The 27271-nt window shown below is 39.8% G+C and overlaps 1 protein-coding gene across 6 annotated transcripts in view; it reads right to left on the bottom strand.

Moving 5' to 3' along the window:
- The window catches only part of STPG1 (sperm tail PG-rich repeat containing 1), a 56846-nt gene extending 30390 nt beyond the window's left edge, over positions 1-26456 (bottom strand). The window contains exons 1-4 of one of the 6 annotated variants that reach the window (XM_002802234.4): positions 26332-26445; positions 23127-23245; positions 13050-13187; positions 3053-3171 (exon numbers count right to left, since the gene is read on the bottom strand). In XM_002802234.4, coding sequence (XP_002802280.3) covers positions 3053-3171; positions 13050-13119 — 189 coding nt within the window. In that variant the 5' untranslated portion in view covers positions 13120-13187; positions 23127-23245; positions 26332-26445. Of the gene's footprint in view, positions 1-3052; positions 3172-3390; positions 3527-3872; positions 4272-13049; positions 13188-23126; positions 23246-26331 lie in introns of those variants that run through there. The other 5 variants (XM_077969669.1, XM_015131276.3, XM_077969666.1 and 2 more) reach the window with 5 other exon arrangements.
- Between the last annotated feature and the right edge of the window lie 815 nt (positions 26457-27271).

The raw sequence follows: 27271 nt of genomic DNA, 5'->3' as shown, positions 1-27271 counted from the left end.
GGGAATGTGAGCTGGGCAAGGGGGCCCTGATGGTTCACTGCAAAGTTAGCCTCAGAAGGTAAGTGCGCATTTCAAAGGGCACTGATTCTCTGCGTCAAAGATGTGCTAAGGTGGGCCACAGGACTACTGTGAGGAGGCAGCCATGTTCGACCTGGAGCAAGGGTGCGTGCGACTAATTCTTTAAGAAGGGTGGCGAAGCCCTGGAGTTTTAAAATCTGTTTTTAATTTGTATTGCCTCACTAAATTATCAGGTGATGTTAAACAAGATCTTTAACTTCTCAATGCCTATTTCCCTCAGGAAAAATGAGAATGAACCATAGAATAGGATTTTTTTTTCTGTTTTTATAACTTGAGGAGACCTCAAAAATTATATAATCCAAATTTTATGTTTCAGTTAAGGAGACTGAAGCCCAGAAAAGTCAAGTGACTGGTTTAAAGGCACACAGTCAGTGACAGAGTAGGACACAGAAAGCCTGATTGATGGATCCCCTGCCCTTTCCATAAAATTCCATCCTTATTTCTAAAATGTTTACAAATGCCGAGATGAAAGTTTTCATGTTGTCAGGTAATACGACCACATTTTAAATGTTGGAACCCAATCTCTGAGCAATTCCTGTCTTCATTCAATGCTGCCTGTAGGTTTGGCTACCCGCCTCCTTGGTTCGTTCAGTTGAAAACGTTCTGAGAAGCAATCATCTTTTCAAACACTAACTTGAGAAGTCAGCCCGTTTGCTTTCTGAATTTGAGTGCTCAGAACTAGATCATGGGGGATGGGGCCCATCCACGCTAGCTGACATCCTCCCCTGTCTTCAGCTTGGTCTGCTTTGCTAAGGCCTTTTCAGAAACTTGCTGACTTTCACAGGACAAAGTTACAGCTCTGCGGGCCACAAAGGTAGGCGTGGTGCAGTGTGGAAAGAGCAAGAGGCTTTGGAGTGAACTAGACCTGGGTTGAGGTCTAATTCTTTCAACATTGATTCAGCAAACATTTCTTTTGAGCCTCTTATGTGCCAAACCCTGCGCTGTGTGACCTTGGGTGGGTCATTTAACTTCCCCAAGCCTGGGTTTCCTCTTGTGTTAAATTAAAATAATAAACCCTTCCTTTCAGCACTGTTCCGAGGATTAGAGATAAAAGGCAGTCTAAAAGTACACATGGTAAGGATAAGTAAATGGTGGCTGCTATTGTTTTTATCGGAGGCTGGGCTGCAAATATCCTAGAGATGGACAATATATTACCATTAAATTGACAAATGGGAAACCAGACAGAAAATGGGAAAGAATCAAACAGTTAAAACAGAGAAACTAGAGAGAGAAGAAAACTCCTGAGCAAATATGTATTGTCTTTGGAGAAAACCTGCAAGTGATTTAAAACTGTGTGTGTGTATTTGTGTGTGTACACTCTATTCTTTATTATTTGCTTTCTTAAAATCCTAAAATATCAGAAGTGGAAGAAACTTAAAACTTTCTCTAGTTCAGCGTTCTCATCTACCAAGGAGGAATCAGGTTGAGGGCACCAGGGCTAGCCAAGGCCCCTCAGTCCATGCTTTGGCTCCATTCAGAACCTAGATCTCCTCATTCCTCCTCTGCCATCTGGGCAAGGTGACAGGATGAAAACCATTTTCAGAGAGCAGCAAAAGACATGTTAAATGAGGACTCCTCCAAAAGAACATTATTCTAAAGGTCTTGCTGAAATGAATGAAGGAATGAAAAATTTTTTAGATTCTAAGGATGCCTGTGAGTTGCTTCTGGTTGCTTCTGTCCCCTGATAGTGAGAGAGGAGAAAGTCAGGTCCCATAAATCCCAAAGATTAAATAAGGACCGGTCAGGAACCACGCAGAACTTTCTAGGTTAGAGAGGAAAAGAGATGCGGCAAGATTTAGGGAAGGGGGGGAGGTGGGTAACACAGGAATATGATAACATGTTGTGGTAGTGGTGGTTTTGAGATGGAGTCTCATTCTGTTGCCCAGGCTGAAGTCCAGTGGCGTGATCTCAGCTCACTGCAATCTCCGCCTCCTAGGTTCAAGCGATTCTCCTGCCTCAGGAGAGGCAGTGGTTGGGTCTACAGGCACGCGCCACCACTCCCAGCTAATTTTTGTATTTTTAGTAGAGATGGGGTTTCACCACATTGGCCAGGCTGGTCTCGAACTCTGGACCTCAAGTGATCTGTCTACCTTGGCCTCCCAAACTGCTGGGATTACAGGCATGAGCCACTGCACCTGGCTAATAACACATTGTTTAAGGAAGTTGTTTTTTGTTGTTGTTGTTGTTGTTTTAAAGTAGGGCAGGGCTCATTACAAAGGTAATTTTTTTTTTTTTTTTTCAGACAGGGTCTCGCTCTGTCACCCAGGCTGGAGTACAGTTGCACTATCTTGCTTCAATGCAACCTCAACCTCCTGAGGTTCAGGTGATCCTCCTTCTTCAGTCTCTTGAGTAGCTGGGTCTACAGGCACGCACCACTACGCCCAGCAAATTTTTGTACTTTTTTTTTTCTTGTGGAGATTGGGTTTTGCTTTGTTGCCTGGGCTGGTCTGAAACTCCTGGCTCAAGCAATTAATTCTCCTACCTCAGCTTCCCAAAGTGCTGGGATTACAGGCATAAGCCACCATGCCCAGCCCTCCAAAGGTAATTCTAGATGTATTTGACTCTTCTTTTCCTCTTGTGTTATTTGAAGTCATGTGATTTCCTCTCACAAGGATGAGGAAGATTTTTGTTTTAACGTTTTACTTAATTGATAACACTTGGGAATTTTTGCAATTTTTCAGTTTTATAATTATTTTTAAAATATATTTTTTCCTTTAAATAGTTTTGGTCCAGTTCAATATTTTTGGCGCCATAAATCCAGACATAGTTGTTTTTTCCCTGGATGTCCCATTTTTCAGGCTCATTCTTACACTTAGTCCAGTCGGTGCCCCTCAGTGGAGCTGGTGCCGCGGCTCCTGGGAGCACACTGCCCTCCACTGTCCACAGAAAGACACTGCAGCCAGACAGAACCTGCCTGTCCCGCAAGGCTAAAATCCAGACTAAAACGAAAGAACCCCTAAGACAACGTCATTACCTTCTTTTGAGAAAATCTCTTGGCTTGACTATTGAATCCTTTTTTTTCTGATTCTGGGATTACTGAAGCTTGATATTTAACAGGAATGGAGGATTGTGTTGGATATGCAGCAGTAAAACCTAAACAACAAAAATGAAATAAAATCAAAATGAATACAAAACAATGATTGACAAATGTGGAAAACACAAAGGTGTATATTAAAGTTTTATTTTAAATGGTAGAGAAGAGAAACTTGCCTTTTGACAGGAAATAGACATGAAACAGGATTAACAAAAAAAAAATTCCCCACTTTCTTTCCCTCTCGGCAATTTATCAGACTTCCCCCCTCCAGCTCTTACACTAGTGAGATGTGGTCACATAAAGTCCTTAAAGCAGGCTGTCCCGGGGAAAAGCAAGGAGATGATAGTAAAGACATTCTTGCCAGGCAGGAAGGAAACAGCAAAACTATTCTGGGAGCAGCCTGGACAAGGCGTGGTCAGAGGACAGAGGAAACGTCCTCACTGCTCCTTGGCCTAGATTCAGACACCAGCATTAGGCCGTTAAAATCGAAAGAGGTTAGGGAAATCCCAGCGTGGGGCTGGCTCTTACTTTCCAGGGCACTGTGCAAGACAGGCATAAGTTTTCGTTTCTGCTTTGAGCAGACATGGGGTTAAAAGGCAGAAAGGGCTTATCTATAGAAACTGAAGTTAAAAGTTCATTTGTCTAGGTTGTGATGTGTAAATGCATGTCTGATGTATAAACTCCCCTCCTGCTGAGACTTCCACAACTGCTAGAACTTGGCGGCATCTGTCTGCATAGCAGGTTGATTATAGACTCTAACCTGGAAGTGTAACGGACTCTGACTCCAGTTTTCTGATGTTTGATGGCTGATAGCTCTTCAGCTTCACCACTCCCTCATTCCCTTCTGCCCCAACACTGGGCAAGTGGATGAGAAAGCCCAGTGCTCCCTCCTGTGGCAGCAGCTGGAAGTTCAGACCATGCAAACCCCTGCCCTCAGTCCAGCCCCGCTTTCCAACCACAAGAAAACCCCCAAGTCGGCCGGGCGCGGTGGCTCAAGCCTGTAATCCCAGCACTTTGGGAGGCCGAGACGGGCGGATCACGAGATCAGGAGATCGAGACCATCCTGGCTAACACGGTGAAACCCCGTCTCTACTAAAAAATACAAAAAGCTAGCCGGGCGAAGTGGCGGGCGCCTGTAGTCCCAGCTACTCGGGAGGCTGAGGCAAGAGAATGGCGTAAACCCGGGAGGCGGAGCTTGCAGTGAGCTGAGATCCGGCCACTGCACTCCAGCCTGGGCGACAGAGCGAGACTCCGTCTAAAAAAAAAAAAGAAGCAGAAAACCCCCAAGTTAGGCTCCTTTCCCTGCTTTCTCAAGCCATCATTGGATCGGGTTAGGAAGGCTGTGCTGCTGTCCTCAGAAGGCCTCACTATGTGGGTGATAAGCCTTTTCCTACACTCTTGATGAGCATGTGTGTGGCACCATAAGTCTTGACATCCAAACCAAATTTTGGGTGGGAGGGTGCATCCTGACTCTGTAGGCTGTTCACAACAGTAAGCCAAATTATTTTAACACCAGAATCCTAACCCTCAGAGAGAAAATACGTGCAGAAATGGGGAAAAACAGTCAAGGGAAGGAAAGAAGAAAGTATGCGTCAGCCATAGCAGAGGGTGGTGTGTATGGAGACTATCAGTAAGGCTCATTTCTTCATCTCTGACTTTTTTAAAAAAACCAATACTCCTTTTCAGAGTGGGAAGCCTGAAGACAATAGGGACCCCTCGAGGGGTACAATCATGAACCAGCTTCACAGATGAGGAAACTGAGGCTTAGAGGGATTCAGTTATTCATCCAAATCACCCAGCACTTAAGGGGAACAGGTGGGGTGTGAACATGATTTGCCTAATGAGCCCAGGCTCTTGAGCTCTGAACTGTGCTTCCTCTTCCTGAGCTGGCCTCTAGCAAGTGCTCAATAAACAGATGACTGATACAATGGGGAGAGGGACACTTGAGCCTAATCTGCCTGGGTGGAGGACAAAGCAAGTAAAAGGAGCTGAATACATGTTTAAGTAGAAAATATTTGGGGATATCAATATACAGTAAATGTATTCTTCTCCTCCCCTCCCCATTTAAGCAGATGAATGGCTGTGTTTTGGGTTTGTTTGCTTTAAGAGAGCTATACAGCAAATCCAAAGGCAGAAGCAGCTGCAAGACTTACTGGCTTTTGTTTCTAAAAACCGAAGCCTATAGAACAGCTGAGAGAGTGTGCAGAGGAGGCAGTAAAGAAAGAGAGTTGCTTTAAAAAGGTTACTGGAAGGACGTTCTCCTGGGGAAAGGAGAGGTTTCTGCCTGACGGGAAAGGAGATCCAAGGCTTCTGGCTATAACAGAATGGCATTTGTCAGAGCAACCCTCTTGATGAAACAATTAAAAAAGTAGAATTTTTGAAAAACACTCTGGATGACTAAATTCCTATTTCTAACCGAAACGGGACTAGATTTGCCCTCCCAGCTGGGAAAAAAAAAAGTTAAAAATGGGCAAGATATACAAAGCAATCAAGACACTGGACATCAGGCAACAAAGGACAGGGATCCCTGAGAGAAGCAAAATAAATGAGGTTGGCAATAAGATGGCCCCCAGCTTTCTGCCAGGAGGAAATCTCCAGACCACAGCACAGGAAGAAGGGATCCAGATGGGGCCCCGTGGACTTCCTGAGGTGAGGAAATGGATCTGGGAGTCCAGAAAGGCCAAGACAGCTAAGTTCACAGAGCAGAGTACTGGAGAAGAGAGAGCTACCCAGATGGACAGCTATGGAGCTCTGCAACAGGGTCCCCTGAGTAAGTTCCTGGGTATTGACCGACACATGCACATGAGAAAACTACCCAGGGCTGGAGAAGGAACCACCTGGCAGAATTCAAGCGAGCAATCCCGGAGGCTTCCACAGGGCCAGGAATAGCTCCCGTTTTCATGAGTCACAGCAGGAAAACCTCCTAATTCATGGAACACAGAGTATGCAGGAGGATTTCGCCTCAGAAATAGGGCCAAATTACCCCTAGACTAAATACTGCTCTGGTTCCAGCTAACAAAGCTTTAAAGCAAGACCTGAAAAGATCAAACTGTTTCCAAACAATTTAACTGCATCTCAGAACAAAGCACAAGAATGTTTATGGGACTACAAAAATAGACAGCACCTAAGAGGTAAAATTCAAAATACCTGGCATTGATAAAAAAATTAATAGGAGGAAGAAGGACAAACTATACTTCAAAGTGGGGAGAAAATAAACAATCAAAACCAACTCGGAAATGATACAGATGATAGAATTAGTGGAGAAGAACACTGTAACTGCTATACTAACTGTATTTCATATGTTCAAGAAGCCAGAGAAAAGACTGAACATATTAGTAGACATGGAAGATATAATGAAAAGATCCAAATCAAACTTTCAGATGTGAAAACTAAGATGTCTGAGATTAAAAATACACTAGATGAGATGAATAGCAAATTAGAAGAGAAAAAGATTAGTAAACTTGAAGATATAGAAATAAAACTATACAAAATAAAACACAGAAAAAGGACAAGAAAAAGGATTAGTGAGCTGTATGGAAACTTTGAGGAGACTAATATATATGTAATCAGGCTCTCAAAAAAAGAAATATGAGGAGAGAAGAAACAGAAAAAAATAGTTCAAGAAAAAATGGTTGAAATTTTTCCAAATTTGATAAAAAAAAAACTATTGACTCACAGATTCAAGAAAGTCACTTAACGTGAAATACAAGAAACATGAAGAAAACGACACCGTAGGCCAACCATAATCAAATTGCTTAAAAAGTGACAAGAAGAAAATGTTAAAACTGGGCAGAGAAAAAAAGACATGTCACATGTGAAGAAACAAATATGAGAATGACAGCAGATTGGTGTTGAAAACAACACCCTTAAGGCACTAAAAGGAAAAAAAATAAAAATAAAACCTGTCACCCTAGAATCCTGTACCCAGTAAAAACATCTTCAAAAGCAAAAGCAGAATAAAAACTTTAAAAAATATATAAATATTGAAAGAATTAATCATCAGCAAACGGGAGCTACAAGAAATGTTAAGGGAAGCCCTTCAGGTCAAAGAAAACGATACCACTTGGAAATCTGAATCACATAAAGGAATGAAGAGCTCTGGAAATAGTAAATATGTGGGTAAATAGAAAACATAAAACTATGAGTATAAATTGAATAATTTAAATATAACATTTTAAACATTTAAAAAGTAATGATTATAGGCTGGGCGTGGTAGCCTGTAATCCAGCACTTTGGGAGTCCTCCTCACCAAACTAGCCAGGCATGGTGGCAGGTGCCTGTAATCCCAGCTACTCAGGAGGCTGAGTCAGGAGAATCGCTTGAACCTGGGAGGCCTAGGTGAGCCAAGATTGCTCCACTGCGCCCCAGCCTGAGCGACAGAGCAAGACTCGATCTCAAAAAAAAAAAAAAAAAAAAAAAAAAAAAAAAGGTCAGGCGCGGTGGCTCATGCCTGTAATCCCAGCACTTTGGGAGGCTGAGGCAGGCGGATCACGAGATCAGGAGATCGAGACCATCCTGGCTAACACAGTGAAACCCGTCTTTACTAAAAATACAAAAACATTAGCCGGGCATCGTGGCGGGAGCCTGTCGTCCCAGCTACTCAGGAGGCTGAGGCAGGAGAATGGCGTGAACCCAGGAGGTGGAGCTTGCAGTGAGCTGAGATTGTGCCACTGCACTCCAGCCTGGGCGACAGAGCGAGACTCCACCTCAAAAAAAAAAAGAACAACAACAAAAAGATATATACTATAAACTCTAAAGTATGTAGGGATCAACAAACTTTTTCTAAGGGCCAGAGAGTACATATCTGTCTATCCATCTATATCTATCTATCTATCTATCTATCTATCTATCTATCTATCTATCTATCTATCTAATTAATCTATATTTTGAGACAGGATCTTATTCTATTGCCCAGGCTGTAGTGCAGTGGTGCAGTCATAGCTCACTGTAGCCTTGACCTCCTGGACTTAAGCAATCCTCCTGCCTCAGCCTCCCAAAGTTCTGGGATTGCAAGTGTGAGCCACCATGCCCGGCCAGATAGTAAATATTTTAGTCTTTGCAGTCTATTTATTCTCTGTGGCAACTATTCAGTGCTGCCATTATGGAGTAAAAGCAGCCACAGACAATACATAAACAAACTGGGGTGGCCGTGTTCCAATAAAACTTTATTAATAGAAATAGGCAGGGGGTCAGATTTGGTCCAAGGGGCAAAGTTTGCCAACCATTGCTTTAAGGTAACCACCAGGAAAATACTACAAAGAGTTATTCCTAATAGGCTAACAAATGAGATAAAATTGAAGCATTAAAAATAACACAAGAGACAGAGAAAAGGTAAATAAAGAACAGAGGGGACAAATAGAAAGCACGTCACAAGATGACAGACAAACTTATATACCAATAATCACATTAAACGTAAATACTCTAAATATCCCAATTAAAAAACAGAGATTCTCAGACTGCATAAGAAAGAAAGACCCAACTATATGTTACCTCCGAGAAACATACTTTAAATATCAACCCAGAAATAAGTTAAAAGTAAAATAATGGAAAAAGATTTATTATGCTAACACTAAGCAAAAGATAGATATTATCAGATAAAGTAGATTTCAGAGCAAAAAATATTACCTGCATTAAAGAGAGTCATTTCATAATGGGATCATTATGAGGGGTCAGCTCCTCAAGAGAACCTAACAGTCCTAAATGCTGATGTACCCAATAAAAAGAGATAGAAAATATAAGAAGCAGAAACTGATAAAACTGCAAGAAAAATAGAAAATTTCAAAATTAGAGTCAGAGATTTCAAAACATCTCCCTCAATAATTTAAACAAGTAGATAGATCAGTAAAGATATATGAAACTTGAACAAAACTATTACCTAACCTGACCTAATTGGCATTTATAGAACACTCCACCTATCAATTCCATACAAGCTGTCCCAGAAAACTGAAGAGGAAAAGACATTTCCAAACTCATTCAATGAGGCAACCACTACCTGATACCAAAACTATACGGTGTCATTACAAGAGGGAAAAAGATCACTAGGGATCAAGAGCCCTCATATACGTAAATACATAAATTCTTAGAAAAATTTTAGCAAATCGAATCACACAATATATAAAAAGATAATACATCATGACCAACCCCAGTAATGCCAAAATAGTTTAACATTTGAAAATCAATATAATTCATCATATTAACGAACTAAAAAAGAAAAACCAAATGAGTATCTCAATAGATAAAAAAAAAAAAAAAAAAAAAAATCATATACCTGTAACAGGTACTCTTTTTATCTGGCTTCTTTCACTCACCGTAATTACTAAGAGATTCATCTCTGTTGCTGATATATCAATACTCCATTGCTTTTTATTGTTGAGTAGTATTCCGTTGTATAAAAACATGATGTTTATTCGTTGGTGACGTAAATTTGAGTTGTTGCCAGTTTTGGGGTATTACAAATAAAACTGCTATTAGCATTTTATCTACAAGTCTTTAAATGGAGATAAGCTTTCATTTTGTGGGGTAAATGCCTAGGAGTGGAATGACTAGATCGGATGTTTAACTTTTTAAAAAACTGCCAAACTATTTTTCATAGTCATTGTACTTTCGTACATCCCCACTATTAGTGTATGAAAATTTCCATGACTTCACATTCTCATCAGCAATGGGAAGTCTTTTTAATCGCAGTCATCCAATTAGGTATGTAATGGTATTTCATTGTGGTTTTAATTTGCATTTCCCTAATGACTAATGATGCTGAGCATTCCTTCATATGCTATTTTCCCTCTGTATATCTTTTTTTTTTGGTGAAGTAACTGTTTAGTAGATACAGAAAAAGCTTTTCATAAAATCTAATATTCTTTGATGATTAAAAGAAAAACTCTAGCAAACTAGGAATAGGAGCAAACTTTGTTAATCTGATAAAAGGTGTCTATAACAAAAGCCTATAGCAAACGTGATACCAAATTGTGAAATATTAAAAGCTCTCCCTCGAGATAGGGAGTGAAACTAGTACAACTGCTATCATCCTGCTATTCAGCACTGTACTGAAGGTCTCTAGCCAATACAAATGCCTACATAAAATATATTAAAAATACATAAAATATAAAATATATGGATGAGAAAGGAAGAAATAAAGTTGTCATTTTCACAGATGACAAGATTGAATATGGGGAAATTGCAAAAGAATCTATGGATACCCTATAAGAGGTAATAGTTGGATTTAGTGAGGTCGCCAGAATCAAGGTCAATATACAAAAATCAATTAATATTTTTGTATACCAGCAACAAACAATTTAAAATAAAATTTAAAATTACCATTTATAACAGCATAAAAATCAAATGCCTAGAATAGATATAACGAAGATATGTAAGACTTCTACAAAGAAAACTCTAAAACATTGAGAACAATTTAAGGTAACTTAAAAGGATCTATACATGGATTAGAGAAGTTAATATTTATTGTAAAGATGTAAATTATCCTTAAATTGATTTCTAGAATCAATGTAATCCAAATTAGAATGAGAGTAGAGATTTTTTTTAAGACATTAATAAGCTGATTGTAAAATTTTTATAGCTACCGATTTGATCATTACACATTGTATGCTTGTATCAAAATATCACATGTGCACCATAAATATGTATAACTATTACATATCCATAAAAATTAAAAATTAAAAAGTAAAATAAATTTATATGGGAATGCACTGGGGTCAAGAATAGCCGGCATAAACAAAGAAGCACAAAGTTGAAGGGCTTATGCTACTAAAGAGTTATTATAAAGTTACAGTAACTAGGACAGTATGATATTTGAACAGGATAAATAATCCAGAAGCAGAGCTGCATATGCCTGGACACTTGATTTATGACAAAGATAGCAACAGCAATACAGAGTAGTAGAGAATGAGCAGCCTTTCAATAAGTGGTGCTGGGTCAACATGGAAAACAACAGACTTGGGTGTCTTCCTCATACAAAAACAATTTCAAGTGAATTGTAGATCTAAATGTAAAAGGTAAAGTAATAGAGTTTCTAGAAGAAACTATCTTGGGATGGGCAAAGATTTCTTAAGTATTAATAGAATAGACATATACACTAAACATAAAGAGATTGATAAATTGGGCTATATTAAAATCAAGAGTTTCCGTTTCTTAGCACATTGTTAAGAGAGTGGAAAGGAAAGTCCCAGGATAGGGGAAGACATTTACCTATAGCTAACAAATGACTTGTTTCTAGAATAGTTAAAGAACCCCTATAAATAAGGACAGAATGGTTTAAAGAACTCCTATAAATATACAAAAAAAAACAACAAAGAAAGAAAGAAAAGAAAGAAAAACCCATCAGAAGAAAATGGGCAAAAAAGTTGAACAGTCACTTCTCCAAAGAGAATATCCAAAAGGCCAGTCAACATGAAGAAGTGCTCAATCTCATTGATCTAAGGCAATGCAAATTAAAACTATTATGAGCTTAAAATGTTGGTGAGGATTTGGAACATGTGGAATTCACATATATTGCTTGTAAGGAGGTAAAATTGGCGCACCTACTTTGGAAAACTGTTTGGCATTATCAACTAAGCTTAGCCTAAACATACCCTATGACCCAGCGGTTCCACTCCTCGGGTATAGACCCATGAAATACATAAATATGTGTCCCACAAGACAAGCACAAGAATAGTTACAGAAGTTTTTATTCATAATAGCCCCAAACTGGAAACAACCTAAATGTCCTTCAGTAGTAGAATAGATAAATAAATTGTGGTATATTCAAACAAGAGTAATAAATGAACAAATTACTGATACATAAGATAAAACAACATGAAGTTAAATCTCTGAAACATAAGTGAAAAAAGCCTGAGAGAAAAGAGTTCATATTGTATGACTCACATTTACATAATGTTCAAAAACAAACTAAAGTTGTTAATGATGTGAGAAGTCAGGATAACCGTAGTGTTTACTTTTGTGGGGAAGGGAGATCATATCTGAGAAGGGACAAGGGCTTTTGAGATGCTGCTGGCATTCTCTCTTGGTCTGAGAAGTAATTCCACAGGTGGTGTCTTCTTTGTGAATATTCATTAAGCTATACAATTAGGATTTGTGCGCTTTTCCTGAATGTATACTTATGCTTCAATTTAAAGAAATATTGAAGAAAAAGAGAGTGCAAAATCAGAGGATGGGAGGAAGAGAGAGAGATTTCTCTGGATTTGAGACCAGCAGTGACTCTGGAAGCCCACCAGGGAGGTGATAATAGCCTTGAAAGAAAAAGCGCTAGAGCCTAGGAGGACTCAAAATGATGTTTCCAGTCTCAGCAATAATTCCTAAACCACAGGTATGGCCCAGAATACACTAACAAACCAGAACACTAGTTTGCCAGAAAACTAGCAAAACCAAAGGGAGCACGTGAGCTGGGACACTGGGGATCTCACCAATGTGGATGGTCGACCAATGACCTGAGTATTCCTCCCCTCCCCAACCCAGCCTCCCGGGATTACACTAACTATTGGGAAAGTTCCAAACTTGAAACAGCCATGAGGGAGATAGGATTTATGCTGATAATGGCTGGAGTTATCCTTTCCAACAACCCAGCAGAATGGGGGTTTGCAGTCATACCTCAAGTTGGGTTCCAGGAAATAAAAAAAGATATCTTACATATCTAAATTTGAGGATAGAGATTCTTACCAGATACATGGAAATAACAAGTCTGGGTTTTGTTTATTTGTTTTTTATTTTTAAAGAGGCTTCCTCCTTCTTCTCTCATCCTTTCTTCTCACAGTTTCTTCTAATCATCACACTTGAAACAGTAGGGCCTAAAATCATCTATCTGATATGCCTATAAGGATGGCCCTGTGGATATAACCCAGGATTTACTATTCCCCCCAAATTTGCTCTTATGTACTAAAATAAGCATATGTCAGGAGCTATCTCCTCCCTGCAAAGACACGTGTACCTTTCTGTACTTCAATGGCACGTCTGGGATGTTTGCCAGTGAGTTCATTTTTCTGTGCAGAGTTGTCCATATTAGTAAAATACTATGACGTGTTCCATTTGTTTGATGAAAAGCTCTACTGCATGTTCTCCTAAGCACCTGAAAGAGCAAAACACAGCATTTGTAGAGATCATTTCACATTGGTTAATTCTTGCAAATGGGTTCTGTGCTATCTACAGGGTAGACAGAAATGGTATGGGTGCCGGCTGAGATCTACCAAGTCCAGTGACCCAAAGCCCCAAGCACACTGCAGTAGGAACTGCAGAAGAAGTCACTGTTGATGTTGCTGACAGAACTACCGAAGGCTTGGCTTTTATTTTTATTTTTTGATTCGGAGTTTCGCTCTTGTCACCCAGGCTGGAGTGTAACGGCGTGATCTTGGCTCACTGCAACCTCCGCCTCCGCTCCCCCTCCGGGTTCAAGTGATTCTCCTGCCTTAGCCTCCTGAGTACTGGGATTACAGGCGCCCACCACCTGTAATTTGTATTTTTAGTAGAGACGGGGTTTCACTATGTTGGCCAGGCTGGTCTCAAACTCCTGACCTCAGGTGATCTGCCTGCCTCTGCCTCCCAAAGTGCTAAGATTATGGGTGTGAGCCACCATGCCTGGCTTATTTTTATTTAAATTTCGCTTTACTGAGATACAATGTATATACAAATAAAATTAATCAGTGTTAGTTGTACAATTCCAAGTTTTGGCAAATGTTTACAGTTGAGTTAAATACCACCACTATTAAGATATTAATCTATCTATGATGCTGAGAAGCTCCCTGTGTCCCTTCGCAGTCAGCACCTTCCCAACCACTGCTCTGGCAACCACGGCTCTGCTGTCACAATTGTTGCCTTTCTACAAAGTCACACAAGTACAATCATAGAGTAGACATTCTTTTGTGTCTTTTTTCACTTAGTGTAATGCTTTTGAAATTATTCCATATTGTTGCATAGATCAGTACTTTGTTCCAATTGTTCTACATTTCACCAACATGTGTTTGCTCAATCTTGTTAATTTTAGACATTCTAGTGATTTTACAGTGGTATCTCAGTGTCATTTTCATGTGCTTATTTATCTTCTTTAGTGAAGTGTATTCAAATCTTCTGCCTTTAAAACAAAAAAATTGGGGCTAGGCATGGTGGCTCATACCTGTAATCACAACACTTTGGGAGGCTGAAGCAGGAGGATTGCTTGAAGCGAGGAGTTCGAGACTAGCGTAAGCAACATAGTGAGACCCCGTCTCTACAAAAAATAAAAAATTAGCCAGCCTGTAGTCCCAGCTACTCTGGAGGCTGACGTGGGAGAATTGCTTAAGCCCAGGAAATCAAGGCTGCACTGAGCCATGATAGCGCCACTGCACCCCAGACTGGACAGCAGAGCAAGAGCCTATCTCAAAAAAAAAAAAAAAAAAAAAAACCATAAAAACCAAAAACGATTGGATTTCATTGGGTTATTACTGAGTTGTAAAAGTTAATACATTCTGGATACAAGCCTTTTACCATATATGTTTTGAAAATATTTGCTCCCCAGCTGATGTCTGCCTTTTTATTTTCTTAACATTATCTTTTGAATGCAAATTTTAAAATTTTGATCAAATTTGTCAAAATTTTCTTTTAAGGTTTTAAGATTTCTTTTGTCAGATCTAAGCAACCTTTGCCTAGGTCACAAATATTTTCTCCTACATTTTCTTTTAGAAGTTGTATAGTTTTAGCTTTTACATTTAGGCCTAGGATCCATTTTGAATTAAATTTTGTATACGGTATTACGGTAAGGGTCAGGTTCATTTTATTACATTTGGAGATTCAATTAATCCAGCACCATCTGCTAAAAAGAATATCCTTTTTTCACTGAATTATCTTGGCACATTCATCAAAAATCTACTGTGTGTGTATGTGTTTATTTAGATAGATATAGTGCCATTTCTAGATTATCTTTTCTGTTCTTTTTTTTTTTGAGACGGAGTCTTGCTCTGTCGCCCAGGCTGGGGTGCAGTGGCCGGATCTCAGCTCACTGCAAGCTCCGCCTCCCGGGTTTACGCCATTCTCGTACCTCAGCCTCCCGAGTAGCTGGGACTACAGGCGCCCGCCACCTCGCCCGGCTAGTTTTTTTGCATTTTTTTTTTAGTAGAGACAGGGTTTCACTGTGTTAGCCAGGATGGTCTCGATCTCCCGACCTTGTGATCCGCCCGTCTCGGCCTCCCAAAGTGCTGGGATTACAGGCTTGAGCCACCGCGCCCGGCCCTCTATTCTGTTCTTTTGAACTCTGTGTATATCCTTATACCAACAGCACACGATCTTGCTTTAGAATAAGTTTTAAAATCAGGTAGTTCCAACTTTGTCTTATTTTTCAAAATTATTTTGACTATATTAGCTCTTGTGCTAGCTCTTTTACCATATAACTTACAGGTCAATTTCTGCTTTAAAAAACCAAAAAAACAAAACAAACAAACAACAACAACAAAAAAACCTCCCTGGATTTTGATTGAGATTGCATTGAATCTATAGAACAATTTAGGGAGAATTTACATCTTAACTTTGTTGAGTGTTATATTCCATTAATATGGTATACTCTCCATTTATTTAGATATTATTTAATTTCTCAGCAATATTTTACAGTTATCAGTGTACAAATACTGCACATATTTTCTTAAACTGATTCCTAAGTATTTCATATTTTTATGTCATAAAAATGGCCTTAAAATTTTTTAAATTTCTAATTGTTTATTGCTGGTGTACAGAAATTTAAGTAATTTATATATATTGATACTGTATCCTGCAAACTTGCTAAACTTTTTTTTTAGTTCTAGTAGCTTTTTTGTCAATTAGGAATTTCTACATATATAATCATGTCATATATGAAAAAATGTTTTATTTCTTCCTTTCTAATTTGTATGCCTATTATTTCTTTTTATTGTAATATTGCAATGACTAGGGCATCCAGTACAATGTTGAACAGAAGTGACAATAGTGGATATCTTTGTCTTGTTACTAGCTTGAGTGGGAAAGCATTCAGTCTTTCGGCATTAAGTACAATGTTAGTTTGTTAGTTGTAGTTTTTTTTAATAAAACCTTGTTATCACTTCTAATCTTAGTTTCCTAAGAGTTTTTAACAGGAATAGGTGATCAATTTTATCAAATACTTTTTCTGCATCTATGGAGTGATCATATAATCGTTCTTTGTGAATATATTAATTGAATTACACTGATTGATTTTCAAATGTTAAAACAACCTAGTGTTCCTGGAATAAATGCTACCTGGTCATAAGATATTATCATATATTTTATATACTGAAGGATTCAATTTACTAAAATTCTGTTAAGGATTTTTGCACCTGTGTTCACGAGGGCTATTAATCTGTAGCTTTCTTTTTCGTTTTAAAAATGTCTTTGATTTGGGCATCAGGGTAATGCTTGCTTCATGAAATGAGTTGGAAGGTGTTTTTTTTCTCTTTTAATTTCTGGCAGAGTTTGTATAAAATTGGTGTTAGTTCTTCCTTAAATTTACAAGTGAAGCCATCTGGGCCTGGAGTTTTCTTTGTGGGAAGATTTTTAACGATAAAGTTCATTAACTTAATAGATACAGGCTCTTCAGATTATCTATTTCTTCTTAACTGAGCTTTGGTAATTTGTATATTTCAAGAAAATTTTTCCATTCATCTGTCATGAAACTTACTGGCATAAAGTTATTTATCATCCTTTCAATATCTGCAGATTCTGTAGTAATGTCCCTACTTCATTCCTGATACTGGTAATTTGTGTTTTACATATTTTTGGCAAGTCTGGCTAGAAGTTTACCAATGTATTGATTTTTTAAAAAGAAAACAGCATGTGGTTTTATTGATATTTCTCTACTGTTTTTCTAAATTTTCTATTTCATTGACCTCTATGATTATCTTTTCTCTCTTCCTGCTTACACTGGGTTTCATTTGTTCTTCTCTTTCTAGCTTTTTAAGTGGAAGCTTCAATAATTGAATTTAGATCCTTCTTTATTATTACTATTATTATTATTATTTTTGAGATGGAGTTTTACTCTTGTTGCCCAGGCTGGGGTACAGTGGCACAATCTGGGCTCACTGCAACCTCCAACTCCCAGGTTCAAGTGATTCTCCTGCCTTAGCCTCCCCAGTAGCTGGGATTACAGGCGCTCGCCACCACATCCAGCTAATCTTTTGTATTTTTAGTAGAGATGGGGGTTCACCCTGTTGGCCAGGCTGGTCTCGAACTCCTGACCTCAAGTGATCTGCCCACCATGGCCTCCCAAATTGCTGGGATTACAGGTGGCATGAGCCACTGCACCCAGTGCCTTCTTCTTTCTTAATACATGTATTTAATATCTTAAATGTTCCTGTAAGCACCGTTTTAGTAGCATCTCATATATTTTACCATGTTGTGTTTTCATTTTTCTTTCAGTTTAAAATATCTTTTTTTTTCATTGTAATTTCTTTTTTATACATGGCTTATTTGGAAGTCTGATGTTTAATTTCCAAGTAGTCAGGGGGATTCTCTAGTTGTCTTTTTGTTGTTGATTTGAATTTTCCTTTTGTTGTTGAATGGGGGTTTTTATAAATGTCAGTTAGGTGGAACTGGCTGATAGTTTGTTCAAGTCTTTTACATCCTTACTGATTTCCAATGTATTCATTCTATCAATACTAAGAGAGAAGGGTTGAAATTCCCATATCATATTATTGTGAATTTGTTTATTTCTCTTTTAAGCTTTGTCGATTGTTGTTGTGTATTTTGAAGCATTATTACCAGGTGCATGAACATTTATAATTTTTATGTTTTTGGTGAAGTGACCCCTTTATCATTACGAAATACCCTGCTTTATCCCTGGTAATATTCCTTGTTCTAAAGTCTATTTTTCTGATATTAACATGGCCATTCCAGCTTTCTTTTGATTACTATTAGCACACTCTATTTTTTCTGTCCTTTTACTTTTAACCTACTTGTATCTTTATATTTAATTATTGAGTTTTCTTCACACTTCTGCTGGAAGGAATGTGTCTTTATATTTAAAGATGTTTTTTTAAAGACAACATATATTAGGTCCTGGTTTTTAATCTAATCAAACTCTGCCTTTTGATTGGAGTGTTTAGAACTTTTACATTTAATGTAGCACTTGATAAGGTTGGGCTTAAACCTATCAATTTCCTACTTGTTATATGGGCCTTTGTTTCTTTCTTCTTGGATCCTTTGAGAATAAGTGCATATTTCTTATGATCCCATTTTATCTTCATTTCTGACTTATTAGCTATAATTATGTATAGTGATTGATTTAAGGTTTACAGTATACATCTTTAATTTATCACAGTCAAATAATAGTATGCTACTTCACATATAATGTAAGAACTTTACAATACACTTCCATTTCCTACCTTCCATCTTTTCTGTTACTTTTGTATACATTTTACTTCTACATATATTATTAATTTCATATTGTTTTTAAACACTCAATTATCTCTTAAAGAAATTAAAATAAGAAAAAAATGTATTTTAACTTTATCATTTCCAGTGCTTTTCAATTCTTTGTGTAAATTCAAGATTCTTTCTAGTGTCATAGTCCTTCTATCTACAGAAATTCTTTTAACTTTTCATGTAGTGCAGGTCTTCTGATACTGCATTCTCGAGGTTTGTGTCTGTCTGAAATGGTCTTTATTTTTCTTTTATTTTTGAAAGTTATTCTTACTGGGTATAGAATTATGGGTTCATAGTTTTTTTCTTTTGTCTTCCTACCTCTCCCAAACACTTTTATATTATTCCATTGTCTTCTGACATGCATAGTTTCTGATGAGAAGTCCACTGTAATTCTTTTTTTTTTTTTTTTAAGGCGGAGTCTCACTCCGTCACCCAGGCTGGAGTGCAGTGGCACAATCTCGGCTCACTGCAAGCTCCGCCTCCCAGGTTCATGCCGTTCTCCTGCCTCAGCCTCCTGAGTAGCTGGGACTACAGGCGCCCGCCACCATGCCCGGCTAATTTTTTGTATTTTTAGTAGAGATGGGGTTTCACCGTGTTAGCCAGGATGGTCTCGATCTCCTGACCTCGTGATCCGCCTGCCTCGGCCACTGTAATTCTTATTTTGATTCCTCTGTAAGTAATAATTCTTTTTTTATCCATCAAATTTTAAGCTTTTCTGTGTATTACTTTCATTCAGCTATTTGATTTTTCCCAATTTTTTATTATGGTAAAATACACGTAACATAAAAATTTGCCATCTCAACCATTTCTAAGTGTACAGCTGAGTGGAATTCAAATTCATAATGTTGTGCAACCATCACCACTATCCGTCTCTGTAAATCTTTTCATTTTGAAAAACTCAAATGCTATACCCATTAACTAATATGGTACTTCCCCAGTATTTCCTACAATATGGTGTTTCCTCAGTATTTCCCCATTCCTTTTTCTCTGCAACCCCTGGCAACCACCATTGTATTTTCTATTTCTATTACTTTGACAACTCTATGTGCCTCTCAGCAGTTTTATTTTCATGGTACCTTGGCATAATTTTCTTTGTGTCTTTAATGTTTGGGTTTGGTTTTAATGAACTTCTTTAATCTGCAGGCTATAGTTTTCATCAAATTTGGAAAATATTCAGCCATTGTTTTTTCAAAATTTTTTCTACCTCTGCTCCCTTCTTTCCTGGGGCTACAGTTATATTAGATATATTTTCCCAAAGGTTATTGATATTCCGTTTATTATTTTTAAGTCTCTTTTCTCTCTGCCCTTCATTTGGGTAGTCTATATTGTCATGTCTTCAAGTTCACTGATTTTTTTTTTTTTATGGAGTCTCGCTCTGTCACCCAGGCTGGATTGCAGTGGTGCAGTCTTGGCTCACTGCAACCTCTGCCTCCCAGCTTCAAGCAATTCTCTGTGTCAGCCTCCCGAGTATCTGGGTACAGGTGCCTGCCACCATGCCTGGCTAATTTTTGTATTTTTAGTAGAGACAGGGTTTCACCATCTTGGCCAGGTTGGTCTTGAACTCCTGAGCTTGTGATCTACCTGCCTCAGCCTCCCAAAGTGCTGGGATTACAAGCATGAGCCACCATGCGCAGCCAAGTTCACTGATCTTCTGAAGTCTCTACTCAGCTGCAAATCCCATCTATTGTATTCTTATTTCAAATATTGTATTTTTTCTTTCTAGAGGTTACATTTGGGCTCTTTTTCCATGTCTTCCATTTCTAGCCTCATCGTGTTCAGTTTTCTTTACATCCTTGGGCATATTTGTAAGATTCATAATAGCTGCTTTAGCATTTCTTTATACTAATTATATAATCTGTCATTTTTAAGTCTGTTCCTATGGTTGATTTTCCTCTCAGATATGGGTCATAATTTCCTGTATCTTTTCATGTCTGGTAATTTTGTATTAGATATTAGACATTTTGAATTTTACATTGCTGAGTGCTGGGTTTTGACATATTCCTGTAAAGGATGTGGAACACTTTTCAGTAACTTGTAGATCCATCTGACCCTTTCAAGCTTTCAAACTGTGTTACGGCAAGTCCAGAGCAGCTTTTACTCTGGGAATAATTTATCCCCACTACTAAGGCATGACCTTTCTGTGAACTCTACCCAATTCCTATCTAATACCATGTCTCTCCATTCTGGTTTATGGTAACATGAAACATTCCCAGATCTGTTTAAGCCCCAGAAATTGTTCAGCCTATGGTCTTTTGGTGGGTATTTCCCCAGTCTTAGTTTATTCTCATGCATGTGCATGAGAATCTTATGTTAATGTGCTAATGACCATCTTAGCACATTCTCATGCATGTGCAGATTACTGCTCAGCCAAAAACATAAAGAGACCTCTCTTTCAGGTTTCTGAACATTTTTGGTGCAGCTCCTTCCTTTAGGGTTCTCCCTATAAATTCTAGCCTCTTTGGCCTCTCTGAGTTCTTATTTTTATCTTCTCAACTCATTTGGAATTCATTTGGATTTCCTACAATATGACCTAAAAACTGACCCCGGTACTAAATGGGGGCAATTGTAGGACTCACCTTGTTTTTCTTCCTTCAGGGATTATTATACTGTGCCTGTTGTCCATTGTGAGTTGTTTAACATAGTTAACTACTTTTTAGTTGTTAATAGCAAGGGCACAATGTAATTTCCATAGCAATTATTTTTCATTAGCAGACTTGGGTTTCATTTTGCCTATTTTTTTCCCTAAGAAACTTATACCATTTATATATACTAATGAGTAAAGGATTGAATAAATGATTTGATGCTCTACTAGTCCCTTTCCCCACAGTATTTTTCCTTACTTTAGTCTGTAATCCTCACAGCAGCAATTCTCAACTTTTTTTGGTGGACAATCTATACCAAAAATTTGATATTTAATAGAATTATTGACAACATTCTTCAAGAAATTAAGAGATTCAAAACAACAGAAACGAGTCAATAATGATCTAAGTACAATCACCAATCCAGCTTAACAGGGTCTTTTAGTGTCTATAACAGCAGCCGCTAGGGCTGGGTGCGGTGGGTCACTCCTGTAATCCCAGCACTTTGGGAGGCTGAAGTTGGGGGATAGCTTGAGCTCATGACCAGCCTGGGCAACATGGTGAAACTCCGTCTCTACAAAAAATATAAAAATTAACCAGGTATGGTGGCATACGCCTGTAGTCCCAGCTACCTTAGGGGCCAGGGCAGGAGGATCACTTGAACCCAAGAGGTCAAGGCTGCAGTGAGCTATGTTCATGCCACTGCTCTTCAGCCTGGGTGTCAAAGTGAGACCCTGTCTCAAAAAATAACCAAAGCAGCCACTATTCATTTACCACCCCTCAATGTTATGCCATTTTAGTAAGAACCATCTACTGCCCTAGCTTTAATAAAGCTGTTATTAAAAAATGCATTAGTGTTCCTGAATTATGAGTGATTAGAAAAATAGTAAGCTTCCTGTTATACAGTAGTCCACCTTGTCTGTAGCTTCATTTTCCAGTTTCAGTTACCCATGGTCAATTGTGGTTTGAAAATACTAAATGGAAAATTCCAGAAATAAATAATTCATCAGCTTTAAATTATGCACCATTCTGAGGCATGTGATGAAATCTCATATCGTCTGACTCCACCCCACCTGGGATGTGAATCATCCTTGTCCAGCACATTCAAGCTGTATTTGCTACTCCACCATTAGTCACTCAGTAGCCATCACGATTGTCAGATCCACTGACACGTTGTCTCAGTGCTTGTGTTCAAGTAACTCTTACTTTACTTAATAATGGCCCCAAAGCACAAGAGTACTGATGCCAGCACTTTGGACATGTCAAAGAGAAGCTGTAAAGTGCCTCCTTTAAGTGAAAAGGTGAACGTTCTTGACTTAATAAGGCAAGAAAAAACTGTATTCTGAGGCTGCTAAGATCTACAGTAAGAATAAAACTTTTATCCATGAAATTTCAAAGGGGAAAAAAATTGGTGCTAGTTTTGGTGCTTCACCTCAGACTGTAAGTAGCCACAGAGCATGACAAGTGCTTACTCAAGATGGAAAAAGCATTAAATTTGTGAGTGGGAGATATGAACGGAAACAGTCTGATTGACAGTAATCAGTTTGGGTATTATCCACTGTTTCACTGGCATCTACTGGTGGTCTTGGAACATATACCCCTTGAATAAAGGAGGACTACTGTAATAATAATGTATGTACACTGTCAACATTTAAGAAAATATGATGTTACAAAAAAATTTTAAATAATCCCCAATCCACGGCCGGCGCGGTGGCTCACACCTGTAATCCCAGCACTTTGGGAGGCCAAGGTGGGTGGATCATGAGGTCAGGAGATCGAGACCATCCTGGCTAACACGGTGAAACCCCGTGTCTACTAAAAATACAAAAATTAGCCAGACATGGTGGTGTGCGCCTGTAGTCCCAGCTACTCAGGAGGCTGAGGCAGGAGAAGGTCAGGAGGTGAAGGTCACAGTGAGCCAAGATTGCACCACCGCACTCCAGCCTGGGCAACAGAGTGAGACTCCATCTCAAAACAAACAAACAGACAAATAAAAAACAATCCCCAATCCTACCACCAAAAGACTACACTATTCCAGTCTTCTCACTGCATACCTGTGAAGGCAGGATGAGAGCAGGTGCAGGCCAGATGTGAACAGAGCACTGCCCAAATGTGCCTCACTGGTCCACTTGCTTGTATAACTGTTCATGACAGGATGGCATGGGCCTAGAATCTAAGAAAGAGCAGTGAAGATATACCACCTTGTGAATCAACAACATATGTTTAAGTAATTCCTAGGTGGGGGCCAGTGCAGCAGTCCAGAGTATCCAGTCCTGAGTTCAAGATTATGCTCTGCCACTTAGCTCTGATTCTGGATGAGTCACTTAACCTTCTGAGCCCATTTCCTCCTCCATAAACTGGGAGTGATAACAGTACCTTCCTCTCAGGCTGATCCATGTGAAGTGGTTAATACTGCCTGTCCTGCAGCAGGCTTGTATTAATGTAGGTTTTAATATATGCACAGGGATATCAAATTAACAACTTAAAATAATAGCTATCATTTATTGAGCCTGTACAGTCCTAAATGTCTTCTATGGAATACCTCGTGCAATTTTTACAACAATCCAGTGAGGTATAATCCCCATTTTTCACAGATGAGAAAACTGAAGTTTGGTGGGGGGTTAAGTGACTTGCCCAAAGTCACATTAGAAGAAAGGTGGAATCAGGCTTTGAACTCAGGAAGTCTGACTTCTACTCACTCCTTAACCTCTAATAATCTCTCAGGCAGCACACACTAAATATTAACTTGCTAAATTTTGACATTTAGTACCCGAGTGGGTATGATTGGTTTGTTGTTATTATTTTTAGAAATAGGATCTTGCTGTATTGTTCAGTTGCTAGAGTGCAGTGGTGCAATCATAGCTTACTGCAACCTCAAACTCCTGGGCTCAAGTGATCCTCCCACCGCAGCCTCCAGAGTAGCTGGAAGACTACAGACACCTGCCACCACACCTGGCTAGTTTTAAAATTTTTCATAGAGACAATTTCTCACTATGCTGCCCAGGCTGGTCTCGAAATCCTAGCCTCGAGCGATCTTCTCACCTCAGCTTCCCAAAGCACTGGGATTACAGTGAGCCACAGTGCCTGACCTGATTGGGTTTCTGAAGTTAGAATATTATATATAGTTTTCAAAATATGAAGCAAATAAGGGATGGCTGGGTGGAGGGCAAATATTTGACTCTCTTGAATATTCACAGAATGCTAGGTTTCATCAGAACACAGTTTAAAAACTCCTGGGGGAAGTTCACTGTTGGGCAGTTCTGATTGCTAGAAAGTTCCTTCCTGAATCAAAGCTGATTCTCTCTTTTTTTTTCTACCCGTCCTAATTCCTACCCTTGGAATCAACTCAAAATAAGTCTCATTTCTCTTCCACATTGGTGATTTTCAAAATGCAAGTCAGAGTCTGTAGTCTTTTGTGAAGTTTTAGTTTGTCATATGCGTGTGTGCGTGCTGGATCACAATGTAAAATGCATTTACCATGAGTCACAGTCAAACTGTTTGAAAGCCACTGTTCTATATGACTAGTCTGTAAGAATTTGAAGGCAGTTGTCATGCCTCACCACCTAAAGACTAATCTTCTTCTCCACATGGGACCTCCTTGGCTTTTGCCATATGCCTCCTTGTTGCACGGGGAGCTCCTTTCTTCACCGTACTGGGGCATCATCCTGCGGTCCTGTCACCAAATTCACGAGACTGTCTGTTCAAACCTTCTTAGGGATGACTTCCCTGACCACCCTCTCTTAAGCAGCACTAACCAATCTCTCTCTCTAGCCCCTTACTCTGCTTTTTCAAAGCACTTTTCACTACCCAACATTATATTGTATGTTTATTTATTTATGATCTTCCCCAAAAGAAAGTTCACCTCTGAATCTTCAGTCTATTTCCTGGTATATAGTATTTGCTCCATTGGCTGGACATGGTGGCTCACACCTGTAATCCCAGTACTTTGAGAGGCTGAGGGGGAAGGATGGCTTGAGACAGGAGTTCAAGACTAGCCTGGGCAACATAGTGAGGCCCTGTCTGTACAAAAATAATAATAATAGTAATGAGACTTTTTAAAAAATAGTATTTTCTCCATAAATATTTGTGGAATGAATGAATGAATGAATACTAGAGGTAGACCCTTTTTGGCAATTGTGTGTATAGATGTGCTCATCTTTCCTGCAGGAGTTAGATTCCATAAGGACAGCTCACATGGTCACAACTATAGGCACAGTTTCATTTTATCATCTTTTATGTTTTTAAAACAGTTATATATGCTAAGTGTTATCACATAGTTTACATCATACATGTTACTGTACAGGGTACACAAACATGTACTAAACTATGTATACTTTAGATGGAATTTTTTTGGATGTCCTGAGTAGTTTCGACCGTAGGGATTTTTATCTACTCAGTTATAAGCATCTTGAAAGCAGTCTACACTTTTTCAAAGCACTCTCAGGTAAATAACCCATTCGATAGTCTTCGTTGGCTGAGAATGTGTGTCAGGGAGCTGGAAGGAAATTTAGTGGCGCGCTAGTAACCACCAGGTTCCAATCTCACCCTTTTATTTTACAGATGGGTAAATCGAGGCCCAGAGCAGGGAAGTCATTTGCTGGGGGACACCCCCTGAGCTGGGGGTGCTTGCGGAATTCCAGGGTCGAGCTAGGTGGAGCCCCGAGGGCGGGAAGAAGCCACCATGGTAGTTGCCCCTGCGTCGGGGCGTGTCCTCGGTGGTTCCACCCGAAAAGTGGTGACGGCTGGGGCTTGCCTGCTCCACCGACCTCCTGCGAGAGGCGTGGGCGTCCGACCTTTGTGGCTCAGCCTCCACGAGTGCGCAAAAGTTAGGAGGCTTCAGTGCCTGGCAGCGGGTGGACGCCAAAGACAGGTCCGCCAAAGGTGGACCTATGAGTAGAGATCAGGTCTTTGGCATCCACCCCACTGCCAGGCACTGAAGCCTCCTAACTTTTGCGCACTCGTGGAGGCTGAGCCACAAAGGTCGGACGCCCACGCCTCTCGCAGGAGGTCGGTGGAGCAGGCAAGCCCCAGCCGTCACCACTTTTCGGGTGGAACCACCGAGGACACGCCCCGACGCAGGGGCAACTACCATGGTGGCTTCTTCCCGCCCTCGGGGCTCCACCTAGCTCGACCCTGGAATTCCGCAAAAACCCGGAGGCCGGGGGATCTCCGTGGGCGTCCCACGCGGAGGACATGGTGCGCCGTGTCCTCTTCCCCACGACCTCAAGAAACGGTCCCCCCGCCGGAACTGCCTCCTACCTGGTCCGGTCCCGGCGACTGAATCTGGCCAGCCCAACCTCCCGGTCGCTATGGCAACCACAGGCCTAACATTCGCAAGTCCACCTTCCGCCGTCCCGGAGGTAACTCTAGCCAATGGCATCCTCTGTTTCTTAAACGTGAAAAGTTATTGACCAATCATTAGAGGTGTTTCAAAGTCCGCAGAGAAGCCGGCCGAATTTTAGGGTTTAGGTTAATTACGTCCGGACCTGTGGCGGGGTGGGGAACTAATAAGAGATTTATTTATCTAGGCCATGCCTCAAAAATCTTGTGATAAACCAAAAGCCTTAGAATTTTGCTTACTCAAAAATCCTGCTTCAGGGAATATACCTAAGAGAATTAACATTCATCCAAACCCTGTTTCTTTTTTTTTTTTTTTGAGACAGAGTCTCTCTTTATCGCCCAGGTTGGAGTGCAGTGGCGCAACCTTGGCTCACTGCAACCTCCGCCCTGCAGGTTCAAGCGATGCTCCTGCCTCAGCCTCCTGAGTAGCTGGGATTACTGGCTCTCGCCACCACGCCAGGCTAATTTTTTTGTATTTTTAGTAGAGACAGGGTTTCACCATGTTGGCCAGGCTGGTCTCTCAAACTGCTGACCTCAGGTGATCCACCCGCCTCGGCCTTCTAAAGTGTTGGGATTACAGGCATGAGAAACCACACGCGGCCCCAAGCCCTGTTTCTAACAGCACCAAAAAAAAAAAAAAAATAGATTGACATAGGCGACTATACAAGGGCAGCCACTTGATATTCCAGGAGACCCTCTTCACACGCTTCAGGGCAGGGTGGTCCACAGCGACCTTGTCACTCCCCTGCTTAAAGTCCTCCAATGGCTCCCCTTTAAATTTAGGGTGAAATCCGAGTTTTTTTGTTTTTGTTTTTGTTTGACGGGGTCTTGTTCTGTTGCCCAGGCTGGAGTGCAGTGG

Source organism: Macaca mulatta, chromosome 1 (assembly GCF_049350105.2).
Source record: "Macaca mulatta isolate MMU2019108-1 chromosome 1, T2T-MMU8v2.0, whole genome shotgun sequence".
Lineage (NCBI taxonomy): Eukaryota > Metazoa > Chordata > Mammalia > Primates > Cercopithecidae > Macaca > Macaca mulatta.
Note: the sequence above shows the minus strand (reverse complement) of the source record. Positions and strands in the feature narration are given on the sequence as shown.